This window comes from Anomaloglossus baeobatrachus, chromosome 6, assembly GCF_048569485.1.
Source record: "Anomaloglossus baeobatrachus isolate aAnoBae1 chromosome 6, aAnoBae1.hap1, whole genome shotgun sequence".
Lineage (NCBI taxonomy): Eukaryota > Metazoa > Chordata > Amphibia > Anura > Aromobatidae > Anomaloglossus > Anomaloglossus baeobatrachus.
The window spans coordinates 301,574,114-301,597,959 of NC_134358.1; the positions used below are offsets into that span (position 1 = coordinate 301,574,114).

Here is a 23,846-nt window from a genome sequence, read left to right on the forward strand (position 1 = left end):
CTGAGTTCATCAGTTATTAGATATATGAAACTGAAATAGCTGTTGCAAAAACCCAAATTGTTATAAAGAAAAAAGGTTAACATTAATAGGGGTGCCCAAACTTTTTCATATGACTGTATATTACATATACATATATATATATATATATATATATATATACAGTGCCTACAAGTAGTATTCAACCCCTGCAGATTTAGCAGGTTTGATAAGATGCAAATAAGTTAGAGCCTGCAAACTTCAAACAAGAGCAGGATTTATTAACAGATGCATAAATCTTACAAACAAACAAGTTATGTTGCTCAGTTAAATTTTAACAAATTTTCAACATAAAAGTGTAGGTCAATTATTATTCAACCCCTAGGTTTAATATTTTGTGGAATAACCCTTGTTTGCAATTACAGCTAATAATCGTCTTTTATAAGACCTGATCAGGCTGGCACAGGTCTCTGGAGTTATCTTGGCCCACTCCTCCATGCAGATCTTCTCCAGGTTATCTAGGTTCTTTGGGTGTCTCATGTGGACTTTAATCTTGAGCTCCTTCCACAAGTTTTCAATTGGGTTAAGGTCAGGAGACTGACTAGGCCACTGCAACACCTTGATATTTCCCTCTTGAACCAGGCCTTGGTTTTCTTGGTTGTGTGCTTTGGGTCGTTGTCTAGTTGGAAGATGAAATGACGACCCATCTTAAGATCCTTGATGGAGGAGCGGAGGTTCTTGGCCAAAATCTCCAGGTAGGCCGTGCTATCCATCTTCCCATGGATGCGGACCAGATGGCCAGGCCCCTTGGCTGAGAAACAGCCCCACAGCATGATGCTGCCACCACCATGCTTGACTGTAGGGATGGTATTATTGGGGTCGTATGGAGTGCCATCCAGTCTCCAAACGTCACGTGTGTGGTTGGCACCAAAGATCTCGATCTTGGTCTCATCAGACCAGAGAACCTTGAACCAGTCTGTCTCAGAGTCCTCCAAGTGATCATGAGCAAACTGTAGACGAGCCTTGACATGACGCTTTGAAAGTAAAGGTACCTTACGGGCTCGTCTGGAACGGAGAACATTGCGGTGGAGTACGTTACTTATGGTAGTGACTGAAACCAATGTCCCCACTGCCATGAGATCTTCCCGGAGCTCCTTCCTTGTTGTCCTTGGGTTAGCCTTGACTCTTCGGACAAGCCTGGCCTCGACACGGGTGTAAACTTTCAAAGGCTGTCCAGGCCGTGGAAGGCTAACAGTAGTTCCATAAGCCTTCCACTTCCGGATGATGCTTCCAACAGTGGAGACAGGTAGGCCCAACTCCTTGGAAAGGGTTTTGTACCCCTTGCCAGCCTTGTGACCCTCCACGATCTTGTCTCTGATGGCCTTGGAATGCTCCTTTGTCTTTCCCATGTTGACCAAGTATGAGTGCTGTTCACAAGTTTGGGGAGGGTCTTAATTAGTCAGAAAAGGCTGGAAAAAGAGATAATTAATCCAAACATGTGAAGCTCATTGTTCTTTGTGCCTGAAATACTTCTTAATACTTTAGGGGAACCAAACAGAATTCTGGTGGTTTGAGGGGTTGAATAATAAATGACCCTCTGAATAAACTTTTCACAATTTAAGAAAAAAAAAAAAAAAGAAATAACATTCTTTTTTGCTGCAGTGCATTTCACACTTCCAGGCTGATCTACAGTCCAAATGTCACAATGCCAAGTTAATTCCAAATGTGTAAACCTGCTAAATCTGCAGGGGGTTGAATACTACTTGTAGGCACTGTATATATATATATATATATATATATATATATATATATATATATATATATATATATATATATATTTCATCTACTCAAACTAAACAGCAAAAAACAATGAGTCAATGAATAAAAAGCATATAGCATTGTCTAAAGTTAATTTGTTTAAATGTAAGATTTTTTTTTAAATCTATTGCACAGTGTTCTATTAAAGGGGTTGTCCAGTCAAAAATGATGTGTCTGCAGTCACCATGTAACTGCAGTCTTATGAATCCTCCCAGTGCATGTACTGTGCGCTGTGAGGATTCTCTGGTTCCTGAGACGGGAACAATGTTCACATGACTGCAATATGAATGGTCCTAGCCAGAACCCGACTAGTAGCGCTGCTTCGCTCAAGTGTATGGAACAAGGCCATACCCACTAGACGGCTGTGCCTACTAGTTGGATGCACATACTCCATACACTTGTATTGAGTGGGGCCATGCCCACTAGTCAGGGTGTGGCCAGGAACATGCATATCACACAATTACAGTGACTACTGTTCCCGGCTCATAAACCAGCAAATCCTCGTACTGCACAGAACGTGTCATGTGAGGATTTATTTTTAAGTTTGCAGTTACACAGAGTGAATGCAGACTTATCTTAACACACCTACTCCACATTCACACCTGAGACCTTGCAACACTAATGAGTCATATGACACCAGGGAGGGAAAATGGCTAATTGGGCACAATTTGGTCATTTTCAATTAGGGGTGTACTCACTTTTGTTGCCAGCGGTTTAGATATCAATGGCTGTGAGTTGAGTTATTTAGTGGACACACCAAATATACTCTGTTATACATGCTGTACGTTGACTACTCTACATTGTGTCATAGTGTAATATCTTCAGTGTTGTCCCATAAAAAGATATACCGTATTTTTTCTTTCCAAAAATTTGGGAGAAAAATGAGGGGTGTGTCTTATAATGTGAATGTAGCTTACCAAGAGGTGGAGAATGGGTGCTGTGCTGGCTGCGGTGGTGGCTGTGTAGAGCAGGGCGGTGCAGCGGGTGAGATGCTTTCTCAGTGGTGCAGCCGTCAAATAATGACGCCCGGAGTCAGCGCGTGTGCAGATGGAGCTCTCGGCTCAAGATCTCATCTGTGCATGCGCTGTCTCTGGCCCATTGATTTCCCAGCAGTGGACTTAAGCAAAATGGCGACTGGAGGTGGCGTGTATGCAGATGAGATCTCAGCTTGTCATTGAGCCAAGAGCTCAATCTGCGCATGTGCCAACTCCGGGCGCCATTTCTTTGAAGCCCACATCGCTGACGGAGTAGGGCGATACTGTAGGCACTGCAGTGTCAGAGATGCTCCAACACCGACCCTGCCTCCTCTGAACCCGCTCCACCACCGCTGCCACCTCCCCTTTGGTAAGAGACCACCGGAGTATAAGACAGAACCCTTTTTTTTTTACTTTTCTTTTTAAATTTGGGGTGTGTCTTATAATGCAAAAAAATATGGTAATTAAAAAAGAAAAATATACACTCATATTTTTTAAAATATTTAAACACACTCATTTATGTAGAGTGTAGGAAAGGTGTCCTAAAAAACAATGGATAATGGACAAATGAAAATACATTAAAGGGAACAGACAGCTGATAAATTCTGCCAGATCCACGTTTAAGTCTTATATATTTAACTATGACATGTGTGGCGTTTCAGAGAAAATCAGTGCAAAAGCCACCAGAAAGAACTAGACTAACCAAAAGGCATTTTCACAGCAACGTCTTCCCTTGAGTGACAGGTCTTTCCCTGCATGAAAAGGAAGAGACCTGGAAGTTATTGCAGCAGACAGGCAGAAGCCGCCGTGGACCAGTCTTTTTGACTAGTCCCCTGTGCGCCTTGGTCCCTGGCAGGCTTTTAAAATATTATTATAATATTATTATATTTTCCTTTGTAATACCACAGAGGTTACGTGACTGAAATCATACAGCCAGTTTCTCATACATGCTATTCGTTGATCAGGCAGCTTGAATCTGCTCTCAGGTTCCCCATAACACACTGCACCTAAATACATAGCATAAATACAGTCATGTGCAATTCCATATGTGCGCCATATAGTTATCTGAAAATGGAAAAAATAATAGGTTAAGGTGACTGATGTTAAAACATTTAATAAAATTTGTGTTTAAAGAAGCACGACCATCAAAGTTTTTATCCACTGAATATACTGCAATCCTATTATGTAGCCCTGTGTACTTACAATGGCTAATTTTTCCTTTCTACTCAGTTAATTTTTCTCTTTTCTCTGATTTATGTAGAAACAGGAAGTCATTTTTCTCTGCATGAGTTTTCCCCCCCTTCAATTCTTAACAGAGCTGGTCTGCTCCTCTCCCCTACCACTGACGTCTGCAGTGATAACTCACGCAGGGAAAAGAGGCTTAATGTTTCTATATAGAGCCTTAAAGGATTCAGCTAGTCATTTTTTAATCATATAATGTCATAGACCTAGTAAAAAAAAAAAAAAAGAAGAATTAACTGGGTAGATAGGCATAATTGCTCATTTTAAGTACACATTGCTACATAATATGATGAGATGATTGCAATATATTAAAGAGGATAAACATTTTGATGGAAGTGATTCTTTAATTTCTTTAATGATAGCAAAAAAAAAACAAAACACTCAAGCAGTTTCCCTAAATATGAGCATTTAGCTTCAAAATAAAAAAATAAATACAATTTGTGATATAATCACTGGTACTATGCTGAGAGGGTTAAGGTGTGTTACCTGGGCCGGCTCTGTTGTGGACAGCTAATGAGATAGGTGGGACGGCTGTTCACCATATCTCCACCTCGGGGTGTGGTCCCAGGAATGAAAGTCAGGCCTCTGGACACACTCAGGGCCCTGCACTGAAGTTCCTGTGCTGGAGGAAGTAGCTGGGTGTATTGATGGGTGGAGGTAAGGAAACAGCATCTGAGAAGGCTCTGCAGCGACTTGTGGACTGAACATAACCTGAAGGGCTGAGGTTTGGGAATGTACCTGTTTTCCTGCCTGTACATGCCATGTGATGTCCGTACCAGCGCGGTGCTTTATGGAGTGGAATAAAGCAGGCTGTGATCTTAAGAAACTGTGCCTCCTGTGTCTACCTGAAGCCCTCATGCTGAGCGAGTAACCCCCTATGTTGCAAGGTGCAACGTCACAAATTATTAAAGAAAATTTTGGGTGGGAGCACAGTTCCTAGTGAGCAGCAGTTATTAAATGTTAGATACAAAAGGAAACAAGTTTTTTTCTATATTGCATAAGGCAGACAGTCAGAGTATTTGGTACACACATTTGTTGTATACATAGAAAATAAGTTGAGATGTAAAAAAAAAATGACACAAATGACAAAAAGGACTCTACCTTGATCATGACAGTCTTTGCAGTGCCCTGTTCACCAATCAGTAAAACGGCTTTTCCTTGTTTCATGATGGTATGCATTAGAAAATCCGTCCGGACATTATCCACATTTGGAACAAGAATTGAGGCATATTCAGGTATCGTGTCTTTTGGATACACATATTCAGGAACCTAGGTAAATAAAACAAAATCATTTCTTTGAATAAATAAGTGGTTACACATGAATATTTACATTATTGAAATATTGGACATATCAGGCCCATTAACATCATTTTTTAGTTTGCATGTTTTAGTGTCTTCATTATTTGATAGTCCTGGATCTCATGGATGATGCAATAATGAAACATGACATAGCAGGATTTTCTCTACCGAATCCGCACTAATTTCAGGAAAGGGGGAGAAGCTTATCGCTCCCAACACCAGCATAGTCTTAAAAAAAGCTCTTGAGATCTATTTTACAAGCAAATCACTTTCTCCACAAGAGTGGAATCTCACTTTATAAATCATGTTGAAGCAATAAACAAAATCTAAGCAGAATCTTCATTTATTCACCTATAATTTTCACAGGAATAAATGCTGTGTTAATGGTGTTAATGTCATTGTGATTTATTTGTCGCGAGGGCTGCTGTACAAGAAAGTAATGGAGTTTGTTTTAATTTTGCTTCTAATTTCAGTTATAAGTAGCTTTTTTCTGGAGTTCATTATTAAACCATTGTGTTACACAAAACTTTTCTTAAATTATACCTTCCATTATTCCATACATTGACAAGTCATACTTTATAGGAAAAAGCGGGGCATGCAGCACTATCTGTGTTATCAAAATGTCAGACATCTCTATAGAACACAACGTACCCAATGTAAGTCAATGGGGTCTGTTAGGGGCCCGTCATCTCCCCCAGAACTATATTGCTCTTTCAGTTTATATAGGAAACCACAAAGCAAATGTGAACAGAGCCTCAGAGAGCACATCCAAATTTTATCAAATACATAACCTGCCTTCAATTTTTTTGCAGAAGTTTTCTTTTTCCAGTTTTCTATATGCAGAGTACGGGGCTGGTCTACCACTGATATTGTGTTCTTCCCAATGGTAACACGTATTCATTGGCAGCAATATATCAGGGGTGGACATAGACACAAGAGGACCCCTGTAAAAGAACAGTATATGGGGCCCATTGAAGTCCAATAGCTCATTATGATGCACCCCTTTATGGGTCTGTGACAGATGCTGCCTTGAAGGTAGACATCAGCCCTTTCACCCTTTGGGCTCCTGTGCGATCGCATAGACTCCATCCATGGTACATTTCCTTTTTAACTATATGCTTTAGTATTTTTGGCAAAGACTTCGGTTTCTACTAATTAAATGCTGCATTATTTAAAAGGGAGCCTGTTAGCAGTTTTATGAACCCAAAACTACAGGCAACAGAAAATAGGCTACCGATCTGTAATGATCTACTGTAAGTTTAGTTATGAAAACGCTGTGTCATTTCAGAGAATACCCTACCAGATGCTGGACATAGGCAGGATTCCTCTGCTTTCTCCTAGTCCGGCTTCATTTTAAGGTCTCTAGTATTTCGATTTACATATAAGAGGAGACCTGCCAAATTAAGGCAGCTTTGGCTGGGAGAAGTCAGAGGGAGCGGCACAGAACAGACTGCTTTGAGCACCATCTCAGGCCCCCTTCACACGCACGTGCCTCCGGTACGTGTTAGGTCCTTTCCTGCACGTACCGGAGACATGGGCATACGTACTCCAATGTTAATCAATGTACTGAGTTACACGTTCGTTTTTCCATACGGAGCGTGTGTCCGTGTGCATGATACGTTTATTGGTGCGTTAAACACTGAATCATGTCCATTTTTGTCACGGAACACGCACACACGCACCCATTAAACTCAATGGGTCCGTGAGCACACGTACGTGACACGGATGCATCTCCGTATGGTCCGTGTCCGTTTTTTTGCAAATATGGCAATGATTGTATCATTTTGGTACAGGTGCATGTGATTAGAAATGGTCCCTAGGAAATCGCATTTATCTTGCAGGACACAGTGAGGGTGAGTCAATTGAACACACCAGCAACATATTATCCCATTCATTACATGACTTTTTCCAACTACACGTACTAGCAAAACGGATGGCATACGGATGGAATACAGAATACATACGGACTGCAAACACGGACACACGCACATCTCATACGGACATACGGATAACACACGCATCACACACGGAGCCAGAAAACGGACGTTAAAAACGCAACACGGACATGAAAAACGGTACGCATAACACGTACGTGATTTACACGCATGTGTGAAGGGGGCCTCAAACTGTTTTGTTAAGGAAAGCTCACAATATTTCAGACCAAAACCATTCACTAAAATGAGCTGTATGATCTTTTACTTGATTAGGCTCGTCACCACCTGGTGATTTTCCATTTTTTTCATCAATATAAACATACTAGAAGGTGGCCCGATTCTAACACATTGGGCATTCTAGAATTTATTGTGTAGTTAATGTATGATTTTTGTTATATATATAGATGTTGTTGTGTGTAGTTGACAAGTGTTTGTGTAGGGCGCTGTAAATGTTCTGGGTGTTGTCTTGGTGTGGCGGCGTGTGAGAGCGGTGTTTGTGTGTTGCGCTGTTTGTGGAGCGCTGTGTGTCTGCAGCGTTGTGTGTGTGTGTGGTGCTGTGTGTGTTGCGCGGTTTGTGTAGGTATGTGGGGTGCGTGTGTGTGTTTTGGGGGGAGGTATGTTTTGTGCAGTGTGTGTGTGTTGGAGGAGTAGTCCTGGTGAGAGAGGAGGATAATAGGAGGAGTAGTCCTGGGGGACAGGAGTATAATAGGAGGCGTAGTCCTGGGGAGAGAGGAGTATAATAGGAGGCGTAGTCCTGGGGAGAGAGGAGTATAATAGGAGGAGTAGTCCTGGAGGTGAGGAGTATAATAGGAGGAGTAGTCCTGGGGAGAGAGGAGGATAATAGGAGGAGTAGTCCTGGAGGTGAGGAGGATAATAGGAGGAGTAGTCCTGGGGGGAGAGGAGTATAACAGGAGGAGTAGTCCTGGGGAGAGAGGAGTATAATAGGAGGAGTAGTCCTGAGGGGAGAGGAGTATAATAGGAGGAGTAGTCCTGGGGGAGAGGAGTATAATAGGAGGAGCCAAGCCGAGCGGCCAATGCGTGCAGGGGTGCGGCCGGGCCGAGCCGAGCGGCCAATGCGACAGTTGTCACTGTAATGACGTCATTTTGGAGCAAGACAGACAGACAGAATAAGGCAATTATATATATAGATGAGGGCTTGTTTTTTGAGGGACAAGTTATACTTTTGAATGACACCATTCATTCTGCTACATGTTGTACTGGAACACTGGAAAACAATTCCAAGTGTGGTGAAACTGAAAAGAAAAAAAAAAGTGCAATACTACCTTTGTTTGTGATTTTTATTTGTTTTTTGTTTTTTTCTTTACCTTGTTCACTAAATTGTAAAAACGACCTGGTAAAATGATTTTCCAGGTTATTAGGAGTTCGTAGATACCAAAGATGTATAATGTTGCTTTTTAAATTCGATGGCTTATCACGTAACAGAGACAAGCCTGACAAGGCTATGTGCCCAAGCTGTGGAAAATGCGCGGAATTTGCCGCAGATTTTTCGCCGAAATTCCGTGGATTTTTCAAAAATCTGCAGCACAGCTACTCCCCAGCCATTTCTATGGCATTTGGGAACTGCTGTGCCAGAAATCCGCAGGGGAAATAATGCGGATTTCCCTGCGGAAAAATCAGCAGCATGTCAATTATTCCTACGGATTTCTCCGCAGGGTCCCATATACTTACCTGCCTTGATAGCAGACACCCGAGTCACTTTCTCCGTCCGATGTACAGCAGGTGGGCGGGGCCTGCACGAGCTCCGGTCATGTGACAGCTGGAGCTAGTTTAGGCCCGCCCACCTTCTCCTGCAGACGCTGACAGAGTGACCCGGCCGCCGGAAAGCGAGGTGCTGCGTAAGTATGAACTCCCTGATCACTCCAGCACCTGTTCTGCATTGAGGATGCAGTGCCGAAGCCATGGTACTGTATCCTCAATGCAGAATGCCCGCAGCATATCCGCAGGACATTCCGCAGCATGGAAACTGCACCACAACTTTTGTCTGTTTCCTGGGAGCTCCTGCGGAATGTCCGCAGGACACTGTCCCCGTGGGCACATAGCCTTAATGTACACCAAATATTGGACAGCCTCCCACTATTGCTGGTATAACATTTGTAAGATGGCTTATCTAGGAATGACCAACCTTTTTGGACCAGTGCTCCCACTGTCCACTTTCATTAATGACAAATTCAAATATAGTTTCATCTCCTTTAACGGTAGGAAGTTGTAGTGGGGCAGAATGGTTCCTCAGGAATATTTCCATCTTCATACGATCCTCAAGTTCCAACAAGGCTCCCACTGACCACATAACGGCAAACACAAAGAGTCGGGCCAAATGTTCCTGACTGGGCTGTTTCTCCTCCTTGTCAGAGAGGAGACCCTAGAAATCAACAAATACAAAAGAGCATTAACGCTGGGACAAAAAGAGGCTGAAAAGGAAAATTACAAAAGGAGTAATGTGTAAAGAGATATCTGGAAATTGCTTCCACATCCACTAAAGAGGAACACATTTCATTTTGTGAGGACAGTATTGCTTTACTATATTTATGGCTGTCTTCTAAGAGCGGTGTCCTTACCTGAAGCAGATCAATAGCTTGTCTAATATACATGCACTCCAATATCTGCATCTTCGGAGACACCGCAGTGAAGACAAAATTTATTAAATCCTGTGGGAAGAACAAAACAAGACTGAATCCAACGGTTAAAGGAAGGTTGTTCTTTCAGTTGTGGGGAACAACACTTTACTTTGCAACAATGGAATAGATTAATAATCACAGGGTTTTTTAACTCTATATTTAAAGGGAACCTGCAGCAAAAAAGGGAATATTAAACCACAAGCGGGATGCCACAGGGCCAGTAAATACCTTAGCAGAGGCCACGTCTTAAAATTGGCAGAGCAGCAGTGGGGTATAGTCATAGGCTTCGTAAGCTTAGGTTACTATTTCAATTTAATGTCAAGTGAAATGTACATTATAATTTGCTAGATAACAGTAAGAGAATCACTAAATAAAATGTACCACAATTATGTCTAAAAAATAGCAGACAAGCCACATGCTAAATTTAAAGGGAACCTGTCAGGTCCAATATGCAGTTCTGGGTGATATTTCTAATCCCTAACAGTTACTGTATCTAGTAGCATACATAAACTAATAGTAAAAAAAAGTATTTCTAAAGATCCTATATGATATGCTAATGAGTGCAAGGACTAGTCACAAGGGCATTTTTTCCCCCTGACTAGTCCGCCCTCTTAGCATGTTAGCATGCCCACAGGTGTCCACAGGAGTATGCTAACATGCTATCAAATGCTCATTGCTCAGCATCATCGGCGGTAACGCGCATATGTGAGCCCTCGCGGGCAGGGTCCTCTCTCCTCCTATACCAGTCTGTCTTGTACTGTTAATGATTGTTGTACATATACCATCTCTCACTTGTAAAGCGCCATGGAATAAATGGCGCTATAATAATAAATAATAATAATAATAATAATACCTGTGTCCATTGTCACCGCCTAAGACGCCGGGATTAGGCTCAGTGCACATGATCAAAAGTCCAGGCACTTGCAGTCATGCGCAGTATGAAGCCTGGTATACTCGTCCCAGCTTCAGAGAGGTCTAGTGCGCATGACTGGAAATGTCGGGCATACTGATCATACGCACTAACCCTAAATCTGGGGTGTGAGGCGGTGACAACAGACACAGGTATGCGCATCACCGCCAATGACGCTAGGCATTGAATAGCATGTTAGTACGCCCCTGTGGGTGTGCTAAGATGCTAAGAGGGTGGACTAGTCCGGGGATAGAACGCCCTTGGGACTAGTCCCTGCGCTCATTAGCATATCATAAAGGATCTTTAGAAATACTTTTTCTAAAGATCTCTTTATCTAAACTAGTGTATACAGTGACAGTTAGTCAGGGATTACAAATATGCACCCAGAATGGCTCGTGGTTCTGGGTACATATTGGACCTGAAAGGTTCACTTTAAATGTTTTAGATACTTTTGATGCCTTATAGGCATATGGTGCAATAATATAGGGGCATCAATATTTTGTACCACAAAATTCTTGTCCACACAGTATAACACTTCCTCTATACATGTCCATACATCATGATGCCCACACAATACTCCCCCACACAATGGTCCAATGCTCTCTACAGTGGCCACCACACACAATATGAAGTGCGCACACAAGCACCCCTGTGTGTCCTGTCCTGTCCTGTCATATTTCTGTTGCTCACTACTTGTGCTACCTGGTCACAGAATGTAATATGACTTGGAGGTCCACCAGTCTCAGTGCTGAAAACACAGATACAGCTGGAATCTGGACATCTGGTTGCTTCACTGTATCCAGGATTATTTAGAGCAGGGGTGGGGAACCTTTTTACTACCGGGAGCCATTTGCAAATTTCTACCAACCTCAGGGAGCCGCACAAAATTATCAATGTGAAAATTACCCACCTATATTTGATCAAGCACATAATTAACTCACCCCTACTGTGGTGGCCGGAGCTGCTTCTCCTTGGTGTGGCGGTTAATTTTCTGTGACATTGATCCCGTAACGTTGCTTTTCACAACAACGTTTACAGGTTTGCCTTTGTCTGTGTGATAATAAGATTGGTAAATCATATATATCACATAGGAGACATTGGAACTGCTGTATATACACCATGTTACAAATTATTATGCAAATTGGATTTAAGTGTCATAGCGATTAATTTTTTTTTCAATGAAACTCATTGATGGTATTTGTTTCTCAGGGTTCTTTAATTATCACAGGTATCTGAGATGAGTGATTCAGTTTGCCAGGTGAGCCCAATAAAAGGAAAACTGGATGTTCCACAATATTGAACAGGTCACAGTTTTCAAGTAACATGGGAAAGAAAAAGGATCTCTTTGCTGCCGAAAAGCATCAAATAGTGCAATGCCGTGGACAAGGGATAAATAAAGTACATTAGATATTTCACGAAAACTTAAGCGTGATCATCGTACAATGAAGAAATGTGTGGCCGATTCAGAGCACATACGTGTTTGTGCTGATAATATAGTAAAAAAAACTGTGGACATAAAAAGTGCATATAGGGTCTTACCAGGATAACAGTAAGGGTTAATGAAAACCACTCACCTGGGATGGTTGTGTGACACACAACGAGTATTAAAGCATGTATGAGCTGCTGCAGACTCCACGTGCAAAAGGTGGAAGAAAAAAAAAAGGTTAAAAAGTGGAAAAACGTCTGCGCTGCTGTGCCAATAGAGAGTTGATTCCAAAATAAGAGCAATGCAGGATGGTTCATTCTACGCGTTTCGCAGATAACCCCTCTCCATTAGGAAATCCATCAAAAAAAGTTTCCTGATGAGGAGAGGGGTTATCTCTGAAATGCGTAGAATAAACCCCCCTGAATTGCTCTTATTTGGAATTAACTCTTTATTGGCACAGCAGCGTGGACGTTTTTCCACTTTTATCCTTGTTTTTATTTCGTGCTGATAAAGGCAGAATGAGGAAGGTTTCTGCCAGGCAAGTCCATCGGATTAAGAGAGCAGCTGCTAAAAAGCCATTACAAACCAGCAAACAGATATTTGAGGCTGCTGGTGCCTCTGCAGTCCCTCGAACCTCAAGGTGTAGGATCCTTCAAAAGCTTTCTGTGGTGCATAAACCTACTATTCGGCCACCCCTAACCAGTGCTCACAAGCAGAAACAGTTGCAGTGAGCCCAGACATACATGAAGACTAATTTTCAAACAGTCTTGTTTACTGAGGAGTGTCGAGCAACCCTTGATGGTCCAGATGGATGGCGTAGTGGATGGTAGGTGGATGGCCACTATGTATATACATAAAAAACACCAGAAAGAGGAATAAAAATCCTCTAAAAATTAAGCAAGTACTCACAGACTAATGGCAGAAGATGTAAACTGCCCTGGCCAAAAAGACTAATGCACTACCAGGATGCAAGACCTCCATTAAATGGAGACATCACAGGTGCAAAGGGAGATGGTAAAATTGCACACTTGTGGCTTGCATAGGTCACTGTTCACACATGCAGGCACACAGTATCTGGTATGCAGCCTATTAGTTACGCTTATCCCTATAGATGCAAGCGGGCTGCGCCAGTACTATATATGTACTCCATGCAGGGACAGTGGCTATAGTATGCAAGGCCTAACATAAAGAGGCCTGGCTGCATCCTGTATAAAATATTCTGTGCAAAAGAATAAATAAATATATAAGGTGTTGGTAGGTAATATGGCCATAGTACGGTAAGCCCACAATCCGCGTCACAGATCCTCTTTTTTGTGGGTCCCTACACTAATATATCATATATATATACATAAAAAACATCAAAAAGAGGAATTAAAATTCTCCATACTATGGCCATATTATCTACCAATACCTCATATATTTATTTATTCTTTTGCACAGAATATTTTATACAGGATGCAGCCAGGCTTCTTTATGTTAGGCCTTGCATATTATACTCATATCATACTCTGCATGGTGCACATATATAGCACTGGCGCAGCCCGCTTGCATTTACTGTGATGGGCGTAACTAATAGGCTGCATACCAGATACTGTGAACCTGCATGTGTGAACAGTGACCTATGCAAGCCACAAGAGTGCAATTTTACCATCCCCCTTTTGCACCTGTGATGTCTCCATTTAATGGAGGTCTTGCTGCACCCTAGTAGTGCATTAAGGGGGCTTTACACGCTACGACATCGCTAATGCAAACTCGTTGGGGTCACGGAATTGGTGACGTACATCCGGCCACATTAGCGATGCTGTTGCGTGTGACACCTATGAGCGATTTTGCATCGTTGCAAAAACGTGCAAAATCGCTCATCGGTGACATGGGGGTCCATTCTCAAAAATCGTTACTGCAGCAGTAACGAGGTTGTTCCTCGTTCCTGCGGCAGCACACATCGCTCCGTGTGACGCCGCAGGAATGAGGAAGCTCTCCTTACCTGCCTCCCGGCCGCTATGCGGAAGGAAGGAGGTGGGCGGGATGTTACGTCCCGCTCATCTACGCCCCTCCGCTTCTATTGGGCGGCGGTTCAGTGACGCAGCTGTGACGTCGCCGTGACGCTGAACGAACCGCCCCCTTAGAAAGGAGGTGGTTCGCCGGTCACAGCGACGTCGCCGGGCAGGTATGTGTGACATGTCTGGGCGATGTTGTGCGGCACGGGCAGCGATTTGCCCGTGTCGGACAACAGATGGGGGCGGGTACCCACGCTAGCGATATCGGTACCGATATCGCAGCGTGTAAAGTAGCCTTTAGTCTTTTTGGCCAGGGCAGTTTACATCTTCTGCTATTAGTCTGTGAGTGGATGGCCACCATGTCCTAACAAGGCTGCGACGTCAGCAAGGAGGTGGAGGAGTCATGTTTTGGGCCGGAATCATGGGGAGGCATCTGGTAGGCCCCTTTAGGGTTCCTGAAGGTGTGAAAATAACCTCTGGAAAGTATATTGAGTTTATGACTGACAACTTTCTTCCATGGTACAAAAGCAGAAACATGCCTTCAGGAGCAAAATTATCTTCATGCATGACAATGCACCATCTCATGCTGCAAAGAATACCTCTGTGTCATTGGCTGCTATGGGCATAAAAGGAGATAAACTCATGGTGTGGCCACCATCTTCCCCTGACCTCAACCCTATAAAGAACCTTTGGAGTATCATCAAGCAATAGATCTATGAGGGTGGGAGGCAGTTCAAATCAAAACAGCAGCTCTGGGAGGCTATTCTGACATCATGCAAAGAAATTCAAGCAGAAACTCTCCAAAAACGCAAGTTCAACGGATGCAAGAATTGTGAAGGTGATATCAAAGGGTTCCTATGTTAACATGTAACTTGGCCTGTTAGAATGTTTTGGATTTAAATAGCTTTTTTTTCTGTGAATGTGACCTCCTAATGCTGCAAATTCCACAAATGAGCATTTTCAGTTCTTAAAAACATATAAAATGTTTAGAAACTCTACTGTGCCTAATTTGGAACAGCACATTTAATTTTTTTTTAATTTTGAAGATTATACTGTTACAATTGAAAGGTTTCTTTAATAAAATTCGATGTATACTCTAACGGGTGATGACTTTTATTAGACTGACTCATTTGCACCGACCATTTAGGAAAATCAGAGAAAAATATAATTTGCATAATAATTTTGAACATGGTGTACATCACAGGAGACATTGAGGCAAATGCATAATACGAGGGGCTGGGGACATGTATATGCCCCAGCCCCCCTGTGATGTATATGTTCCAGCCCCTCCTATATGCCCTCTCTCGGTTGGACTGTTGCCTTCTGTCGGAACTTGGTTGCTGGGAAACCCAGGAGGTTCCCTTCGCTAACGGATTTGACAATTTCAACGGCGACTCCTAGCCTTGTCGGGGTCTGTAAGCCCTGCCGGTTGGTGATGGCTTCTCTTTGCGTACTGGTCCGGTACCGCCGGGCCACCGCCCGTCCACGGCCCTTACGGCTGGCTCCGATCGGCCTCTCCTGCAGACGGTCACCACCGTCTGCCAACCTTGCTGTATCGTCCGGGCCACACACCCGGACCAACTTCAGATTGCTCAACTGCCACTTTACTTCCTCACTCCACTCCTCTACAAACTCATCTGCAGACTGAACTAACTGTTTTTCCCGCCTCCAGGACTGTGAACTCTTCAGTGGGTGGGACCAACCGCCTGGCCCACCCCCTGGTGTGAACATCAGCCCCTGGAGGGAGGCAACAAGGGTTTTTGTCTGACTTCGGTGTGCCTGACCGGGGTGTGGGGTGTGTTGGTGTAGTGCTTGTGACATCCTGGCTTGTCCAGGGCGCCACATATGTGTGGCGGCACTGAGGCTTCAGTCGCCACAGGGTACTGCATCTCACTTAAGGTGCAGTACTCATCCCAGGTAAGGAAGAGGTTAATTGCTGGTGTTCACCACATTCACAAACCACACACAGTCAGGTGCTTTCCCACTGGGATTGGCCTAGGGTAGATGGGGGGTGGCCATCACGAGGCATGGGACTTTCCCGGTTGCAAGGACAACCCCCTGGAGGGCAGGCACCACTTGGGGAAAAGAAAGGAGCATCTTCACACTTAGTCGGTTTTACCCCAGGCACAGCTTCGGCTAAGGAGCATAGTCAGGACCTCGGTCCAGGCATTTTCTTCCTCACACTTCTGGACCACCGCGGCTTGGAGCAGGTAGCTCAGCCCAGGCTCTACACAGCTATAGGGGATTCCAGGGTCTGTGGAGAGTGCAGGAAAAACCTGCAGCCCATTCCACATTCCATCAATGGGATTGGAGGGGTCCTGACCAGAAAGGACGCACAGTGAGAACACCGGCGGTGACCTCCGAATTATCCGGGATCAGCTGGGGCCCATCACGTCAGAGACTGGCACTCCAAGGGTGACAACCGGACTGAGTACCTTGAACCGAAACCACCGAGTCAGCCCTTCATTGCTGGCGCCCTGCGCTCCAGCGCAAATGGCCACTACCACCCCCATGATCCTCCCTGGGGCCTAGCTCTACCTTTGGGGAGCTGAACCATACCGGCTGCGACACCATCCACCCCAGAGGACAGCACCCACAGCGGCGGCTAATCCCTGGCCGTGTACCACAGATGGTGTCACAAGACAACTACTACTTCCAATATCTTCATCATCCTACCATCCTTCCCCACTATCCCCCTTTCGTGGACACCTCGGGGTCATGAAACCGGGCAAGGCCACTCTTGACAACCCCCTGACGCTCACCGTCCCGGTGACAAGTATTCTCCAGACCCCGTGGGGTGCTCCATATGCCCCCAGCTTCTCCACTGTGATGTTTATGCCTCAGCATCTTTAATGTGATGTGTATGCCCTCAGCCTCTTCTGTGATATATATGACCCCAGCCCCTTCTGTGATCTATACTCCTCCAGGCCCTCCAGTGATCTGTATGCCCTCCTGGGATGTGTATGCTCCCAGTCCCTCCTGTGATGTCTATATCACAGGAGACGCTGGGGGCATACACATCACAGGAGATGCTGGGGGCATACACATCCCATCACAGGAGATGCTGGGGGCATACACATCACAGGAGGGGCTGGGAGCATACACATCACAGGAGGAGCTGGTGGCATATACATTACTGGAGGGGCTGAGGGCACAAACATCACAGGAGTAGCTGAGGGCATAGCCATCACTGGAAAGCATATGTATGGCTGAGGGGCACAAACAGCACTTGGGGGCCATGGACAGCACTGTTGGGGTACAAATATCACTAGGGGGCATGGTCAGCACTTTCAGAGCACAGACATCACTGGGGGGCATGGACAGCACAAGGGGGCTCAGATATCATGAGGGGAGCACAGACAGCCCTCGGGGGCATGAACAGCACTAGGGGGCACTGGGGAAAATGGATAACACTTGCAGAGCACATACACCACTAGGAGAGCACAGACATCACTGGGGGGAACTAGGGAGCACAGACATCAGTAGGGGGGCACTGACAGCACAAGATAACATGGACATCACTGGCACAGCACTGACGGTGGTGCATAGCACTGGAGGTGGCACACAGCACGGGGGGGCACTCAGCACTATGGGTGGCACACAGCACAGAGGGGCACAAAGCAGAGGGGGGACCACAGTACTATAGGTGGCACACAGCACAGGGGGCACAACACAGGGGGGCACACAACACAAGGGGGCACACAGCACAGGGGGGACAACAGCAGAGGGAGGCACATAGCACAGGGGGGGGCCACAGTACAGAGGCGCACACAGCACTGAGGGCGGGCACACATAGCACAGGGGCAAACAGCACAGGGACACACAATGCTGGAAGCCATGAAGGTGCTGTTGCTCCTCCTCGATTTCTCTGGGATGGGAGCGCGGAGCACTCACCTCGCCCACAAAGTAAGTCCTGAGCACACTGGCACTGGCCAATGTGTGGACTCAATGGTACGCTCATGTAGCATTCAGTAGTGAACGCTTCGGCACTGGAGTCACATTTGCAAGTGACTTGCGCTAGTTTCACATCGCATCACCTGGCACGGCTGCACACTCTCCGGACAGGAGCATCTCAGCTGCGTAGAAATACATGCAGCCAACCCACTCCTGTCAGGGGAGAGTGCGGCCATGCCGGATGATGCGATGTGAGACTAGTGTGAGTCACTTGCAAGTGTGACTCCAGAATGCACGTCCTCGCAGTGCACAGCTCCGGCGGCTGACAAGACTCTGTGGCCGGCCTGAGCACTGCGAACCCAGGAATCTGCCCGGGGGCAGCAGAAAACTTCATTGCGGGCCACATACGGCCCAAGGGCCGGAGGTTCCCCACCCCTAGTTTAGAGGTGCATTATGCACAATTTCTGCATATCTAATTTTTGGCTGTCTAAATCTATTACCAAGGCTGCCTTCACACATTGCACCCACGGTGCAGATTTATGTAATTTCAGCAAAAAAGGAGTGGAAAAATAATGTGTAAAAGCAGCCTCATAAATTGGCTCTACTATTTTTTACTAAATTACAGTTTAGTGACACAGCACTGAGGAAATGTACCTTGTGAATATAAGACCAGACTGTGAAAGTTTTATTGCAGCAGTAGAGGATACAGGTAGAGATGGGGCACAGTAACATGACACGGTGAGGCAGACAATGCAATAAATTCCTTTAGAATTAGGGGCGGACATATCATTGGTGCAGCTGCACAAGGGGTAAGGGGGCAATTTCCACCTTTAAAAAATTGTACAGTAGAATTGTACATTTTCATGAGCTTTTTGACTACAAAGGGCCCATATATTGTGTCTGTGTCCACTAGTGTTTAGACTAATGCACATTTTATGTAGAATTACAGTTATGGACAAAAGTTTTGAGAATGACACCAAAATTATATTTTCACATGATCTGTTGCCCTCTGGTTTTTAATTGTGTTTGTCTGATGTTTACATCACATACAGAAATATAATTGCAATCATATTATGAGTACCAAAAGGCTATATTGACAGTTAGAATGAGTTAATGCAGCAAGTCAATATTTGCAGTGTTAACCCTTCTTCTTCAAGACCTCTGCAATTCTCCCTGGCATGCTCTCAATCAACTTCTGGATCAAATCCTGACTGATAGCTGTCCATTCTTGCATAAGCAATGCTTGCATTTTGCCAGAATTTGTTGGTTTTTGTTTGTCTACCAGTCTCTTGATGATTGCTCACAAGTTCTCAATGGGATTAAGATCTGGGGAGTTTCCAGGCCATGGACCCAAAATCTCTATGTTTTGTTCCATGAGCCATTTAGTGATCACCTTTGCTTTATGGCAAGGTGCTCCATCATGCTAGAAAAGGCATTGTTGGGCGCCAAACTGCTGTTGGACAGTTGGGAGAAGTTGCTCTTGGAGGACATTCTGGTACCATTCTTTATTCATGGCTGTGTTTTTAGGCAAGACTGTGAGTGAGCCGATTCCCTTGGCTGAGAAGCAACCCCACACATGAATCGTTTCAGGATGCTTAACAGTTGGCATGAGACAAGACTGGTGGTAGTGTAAGGGGTGGACGGACCCCTGGTAACAAAGAAGCAGTTTTCCCCCCTGAAGATGCCCCACGCTGGGATAGCCAGAGATGCTGATGTGATGTTATCTGTGTTTATAGCAGTAACTGGTGTCCCCACTAGGTGTCAGGGTGAACAGTGGTCCCTATGGGAACAGTGACAGGAGAAGGAGGGGCAGGGCAGCCTAGGGGGAGGGATAGAGGGCTCTGTAGCAGAGTGAGAGTTGTAGTTAGAAGAGAAGTGTGTGTGTAGAGACAGAGAAGCAACGGGGCAGAGTGTGGGAGCGACATGTGGCAAATAGCCAAAGGAAGAGAAAGTGCCTCAATACGCAGACAGAGATACTCGGGTAAGACCCGTACGAGCCTAGACAAGAGAAACAGGAGTGTGTGGGTAAAGCCCATAGGAGTGGAATACATGTATAGCTAAAGAGACAGAAGTAGACGGGTAACGCCCGCTGAAGAGAAAAGGAAAGTAGTCCCCCAGCAAGAATTGTACTTTGAACCTGAAGGGTTTGTGTGCCGAAACTGTACAGCAAGATGTTCAATAAAGTGTCTTTTGGTTTATCAACTGAATGTCTGCAGCGTGTTACTGAGCCTGAAGAAAAGCCCCTGCCATCCACACTCTGCCCCACAAACGGAACCCATCCTTTAATAGTGACGGCCGGGCCGGGGGTCAGCCTGATGCATAAAGTGGCCATCACAGCAACCCTCAAGGCACCCCCTGCCCCCGTTACAGTAGCGCTCACCTCTTCTTCTCCTAATAAGCTGTTTTCGATTGTTTGGGACATCTGGAAAAGGGGATTCATCTGAGAAAATGACTTTACTCCAGTCCTCAGCAGTCCACTCCCTGTACCTTTTGCAGAATATCAGTCGGTCCCTGATGTTTTTTTCTGGAGAGAAGTGGCTTCTTTGCTGCCCTCCTTGAAACCAGGCCTTGCTCAAAGAGTCTCCGCCTCACAGTGCGTGCAGAAGCACTCACACCAGCCTGCTGCCATTGCTGAGCTAGCTCGGCACTGCTGGTAGTCCGATCCCGCAGCTGAAACAGATTTAAGATATAGTCCTGGCGTTTGCTGGTCCTTCTTGGGCGCCCTGGAGCCTTTTTGGCAACAATGGAAGCTCTCTCCTTGAAGTTCTTGATGATGCGATAGATTGTTGACTGAGGTGCAATCTTTGTAGCTGCGATACTCTTCCCTGTTAGGCCATTTTTGTGCAGAGCAATGATGGCTGCACGTGTTTCTTTAGAGATAACCATGGTTAACTGAAGAGAAACAATGATACCAAACACCAGCTTCTTTTTAAAGTGTCCAGTGGTGTCATTCTTACTTAATCATGACTGATTGATCTCCAGCCCTGTCCTCATCAACACCCACACCTGTGTTAATGGAGCAATCACTAAAACAATGTTAGCTGCTCCTTTTAAGGCAGGAATGCAATGATGTTGAAATGTGTTTTGGGGGTTAAAGTTCATTTTCTTAGGCAATATTGACTTTGCAAGTAATTGCTGTTAAGCTGATCACTCTTTATGACATTCTGGAGTATATGCAAATTGCCATTAGAAAACCTTAAGCAGTAGACTTTGTAAAAATTAATATTTGTAGCATTCTCAAAACTTTTGGCCATGACTGTACAGTACGACTGGATCATGGGCTTCACGAGTGCCAGGGCTCACTCACATCTGCGTATAATAAATTGGACAGATTTTCCTCCAGAAAAGTTGGACGAGTGAAATGTGTTTGGTATTCCATATGTCATGCGAGTGCTATGTGACGGATTATTTTCTCACCTAGCATCTGTATGCCATGCATTTTTTTCTCAGAAACTATTATTCTACAATCATTTACAGGATTATTTAGTGTTCTGTGCTGCAGAATGGTAATGTAGCCATAGGAATCAGACGGCATATACACGTGGTCTGTGTGACGTCCGGTATTTTTCTCGCACCCATTGACTCGTGGCCATACGCAGCATGCTGGGATTTCTTACTCAGGCCAAATACAGCTGAGACAAAAAAAAATAAATCACAGATTAGCACATTGGTGCAAGTGCAATCCAGTTTTTTATCGGATTGCACTTGGCGTTTTTCTGCGCATTTGTGAGCGAACCCTTATGGTGAATATTGCAGTCAAACGATATTTGTACCTTATTTTATCTTTCCTCAACATTTGATGGGAAATGGTTTTATACTGACATAAACCAATGAAAAGTGAATAACACTGATATACGGGTGGAACATATTTGGCAGAAAGTATTGAAGGAGAGAGCTGCTATTTCAAGGCCTTACAGCATGAAGTAGTGACAGCTTTTATACGGCACTACTGACCTCGGGGCAGCATGAGCCTGGTGACAAACTGCACCATATCTAAGAGTAGCATAATGTAGAGACATAGACCCTGATGTGTCACTTACTGGGCTGCTTGCTGTAGTTTTAACAAAATCACTTTTATTAGCAGGAGATTATCACTAGACTAAAAAATCTACTGCCATGTAGTTCTCCAAATTCATGAGTTCTGTATAACCCCTCCTCAACCACTGATTGGCAGCTTTCGGCCTATGCACAGTATAAACAGCAAAAGTGCACATTGTAAAATGCACACCACAAACCAATGGTGTGTGCAGGTTATACAGAGCTCAGCATTCAGACAATGGGCAAATCTGCAACAGTCAGCAAGCTGAAACTGTAATCAGACGTATGTACTGTAGTTGTATATTTAGACAGATTGACATAGAGAACATATAACTGGAGAAAGGTTCATCAATCACTGAATTATTTATAACTCACAATGCCATTTATTATAGGAAAAGCATGCAGTCTTGTCTTAAATGCTGTTATAGTGTATGCCATTACTACCTCTTCTGGTAGGGCATTCCACAGTCTGACTGCTCTAACTGTGAAGAACACTTTCCTGTTTAACTGCCGGAATTGCCTTTCTTCACAATATCTCTTTGAAAATGTGTAGCTTAAAACTGGATGGCATATTTTAGACGTGGCCTCACAAGGAATTTATAGTGGGGCAATATTATATATGGATCACAGGATTTTCTCTCTCTTTTTAGACACTCTAAAATCTTGTTTGCTTTTGCAGCTGCTTCCTGACATTGAGTGCTGCTGCTCAGCTTACTTGTAACCAGAATACCAAAGTTGTTCTCCTCTTCTGAAGTAATAAGTTGTACTTTCATTTAATGTATATGTGACGCCCTGGGCAAGCCAGGGGTCACAGGTCATCACACCACCACACCCTACATCCCAGTTAGGAACACCAAAGCTACTAAAATCCTTGTTGCCTTCCTCCAGGGGCTGATGTTCACACCAGGGGGTGGGCCAGGCGGTTGGCTCCGCCCACCGAGGAGTTCACAGCTCTGGAGGCGGGAAGAACGAGTTCAGTTAAGCTAGGGGAGTGAAGTAGAAGGAAGTGGTAGAGGAGCTAAGTGAAAGTGAAGTGGTAGTAGAGCAAAGAAGAAAGGAGTAAAAGTGAGCGTAGAAAGCCCTGAAGTTGGTCCGGCTAAGTGCAGGACAGTGTCAGCAAGGTCAGCAACAGCGGTGATTGTCTGGAGGGGGACTGCTCGGAGGTTGCTGGAAGGACCGCGGACGGGTAGTGGCCCGGCGGTCTGGAGCAGTATACGAAGGACAGTCAGCACCAGGGCAGGGGCCTCTCGGACCTCGGCAAGGCTAGGAGTCACCATAATTTGCCAAATCCGTCAGTGAAGGGGACGTCGATCCCCCAACAACCAAGTCCCGACTGAAGGCAAAAGTCCAACCATTAAGGAGGAACACCGCCACCGCCAGGGCACCAGTTCCTCGGGGCCAGCGTCTGCGGGCAAAGCAGGGCTCCTCCGGCCCATATCCAAGCCGGGGAGCGGGTTACCGGTGGGAACCCATCGCTAGAAACACTAGGTGCAGGTCAAAGGGACATCACCGTCATCTACTGGGAGAGCAAGTGCAGCCGTCCGTGGGAACCGTCTTTCCAGCCGTGTGGTTTACCTTAAAACTGTGTCAACGTCAAAGGCTGAGTGAGTACCACAGTGCCGCAAGGCACCGCTCTGCCCCCCGCGTCCCTGCACCCACCAAGCCCTGCATCTCCCATCCCATCACTGGGCCCCGGGATCAC

At 45.0% G+C, this 23,846-nt stretch overlaps 1 protein-coding gene across 1 annotated transcript in view; it reads right to left on the reverse strand.

The window, feature by feature from the left end:
* LOC142243222 (dynein axonemal heavy chain 5-like) overlaps window positions 1-23,846 on the reverse strand; it is a 638,472-nt gene that overhangs the window by 302,758 nt on the left and 311,868 nt on the right. Inside the window, exons 49-51 of the mRNA XM_075314893.1 lie at window positions 9,820-9,909; window positions 9,387-9,623; window positions 5,112-5,279 (exon numbers count right to left, since the gene is read on the reverse strand). Of these exons, the coding sequence (XP_075171008.1) occupies window positions 5,112-5,279; window positions 9,387-9,623; window positions 9,820-9,909 (495 nt within the window). The remainder of the gene's footprint in view (window positions 1-5,111; window positions 5,280-9,386; window positions 9,624-9,819; window positions 9,910-23,846) is intronic.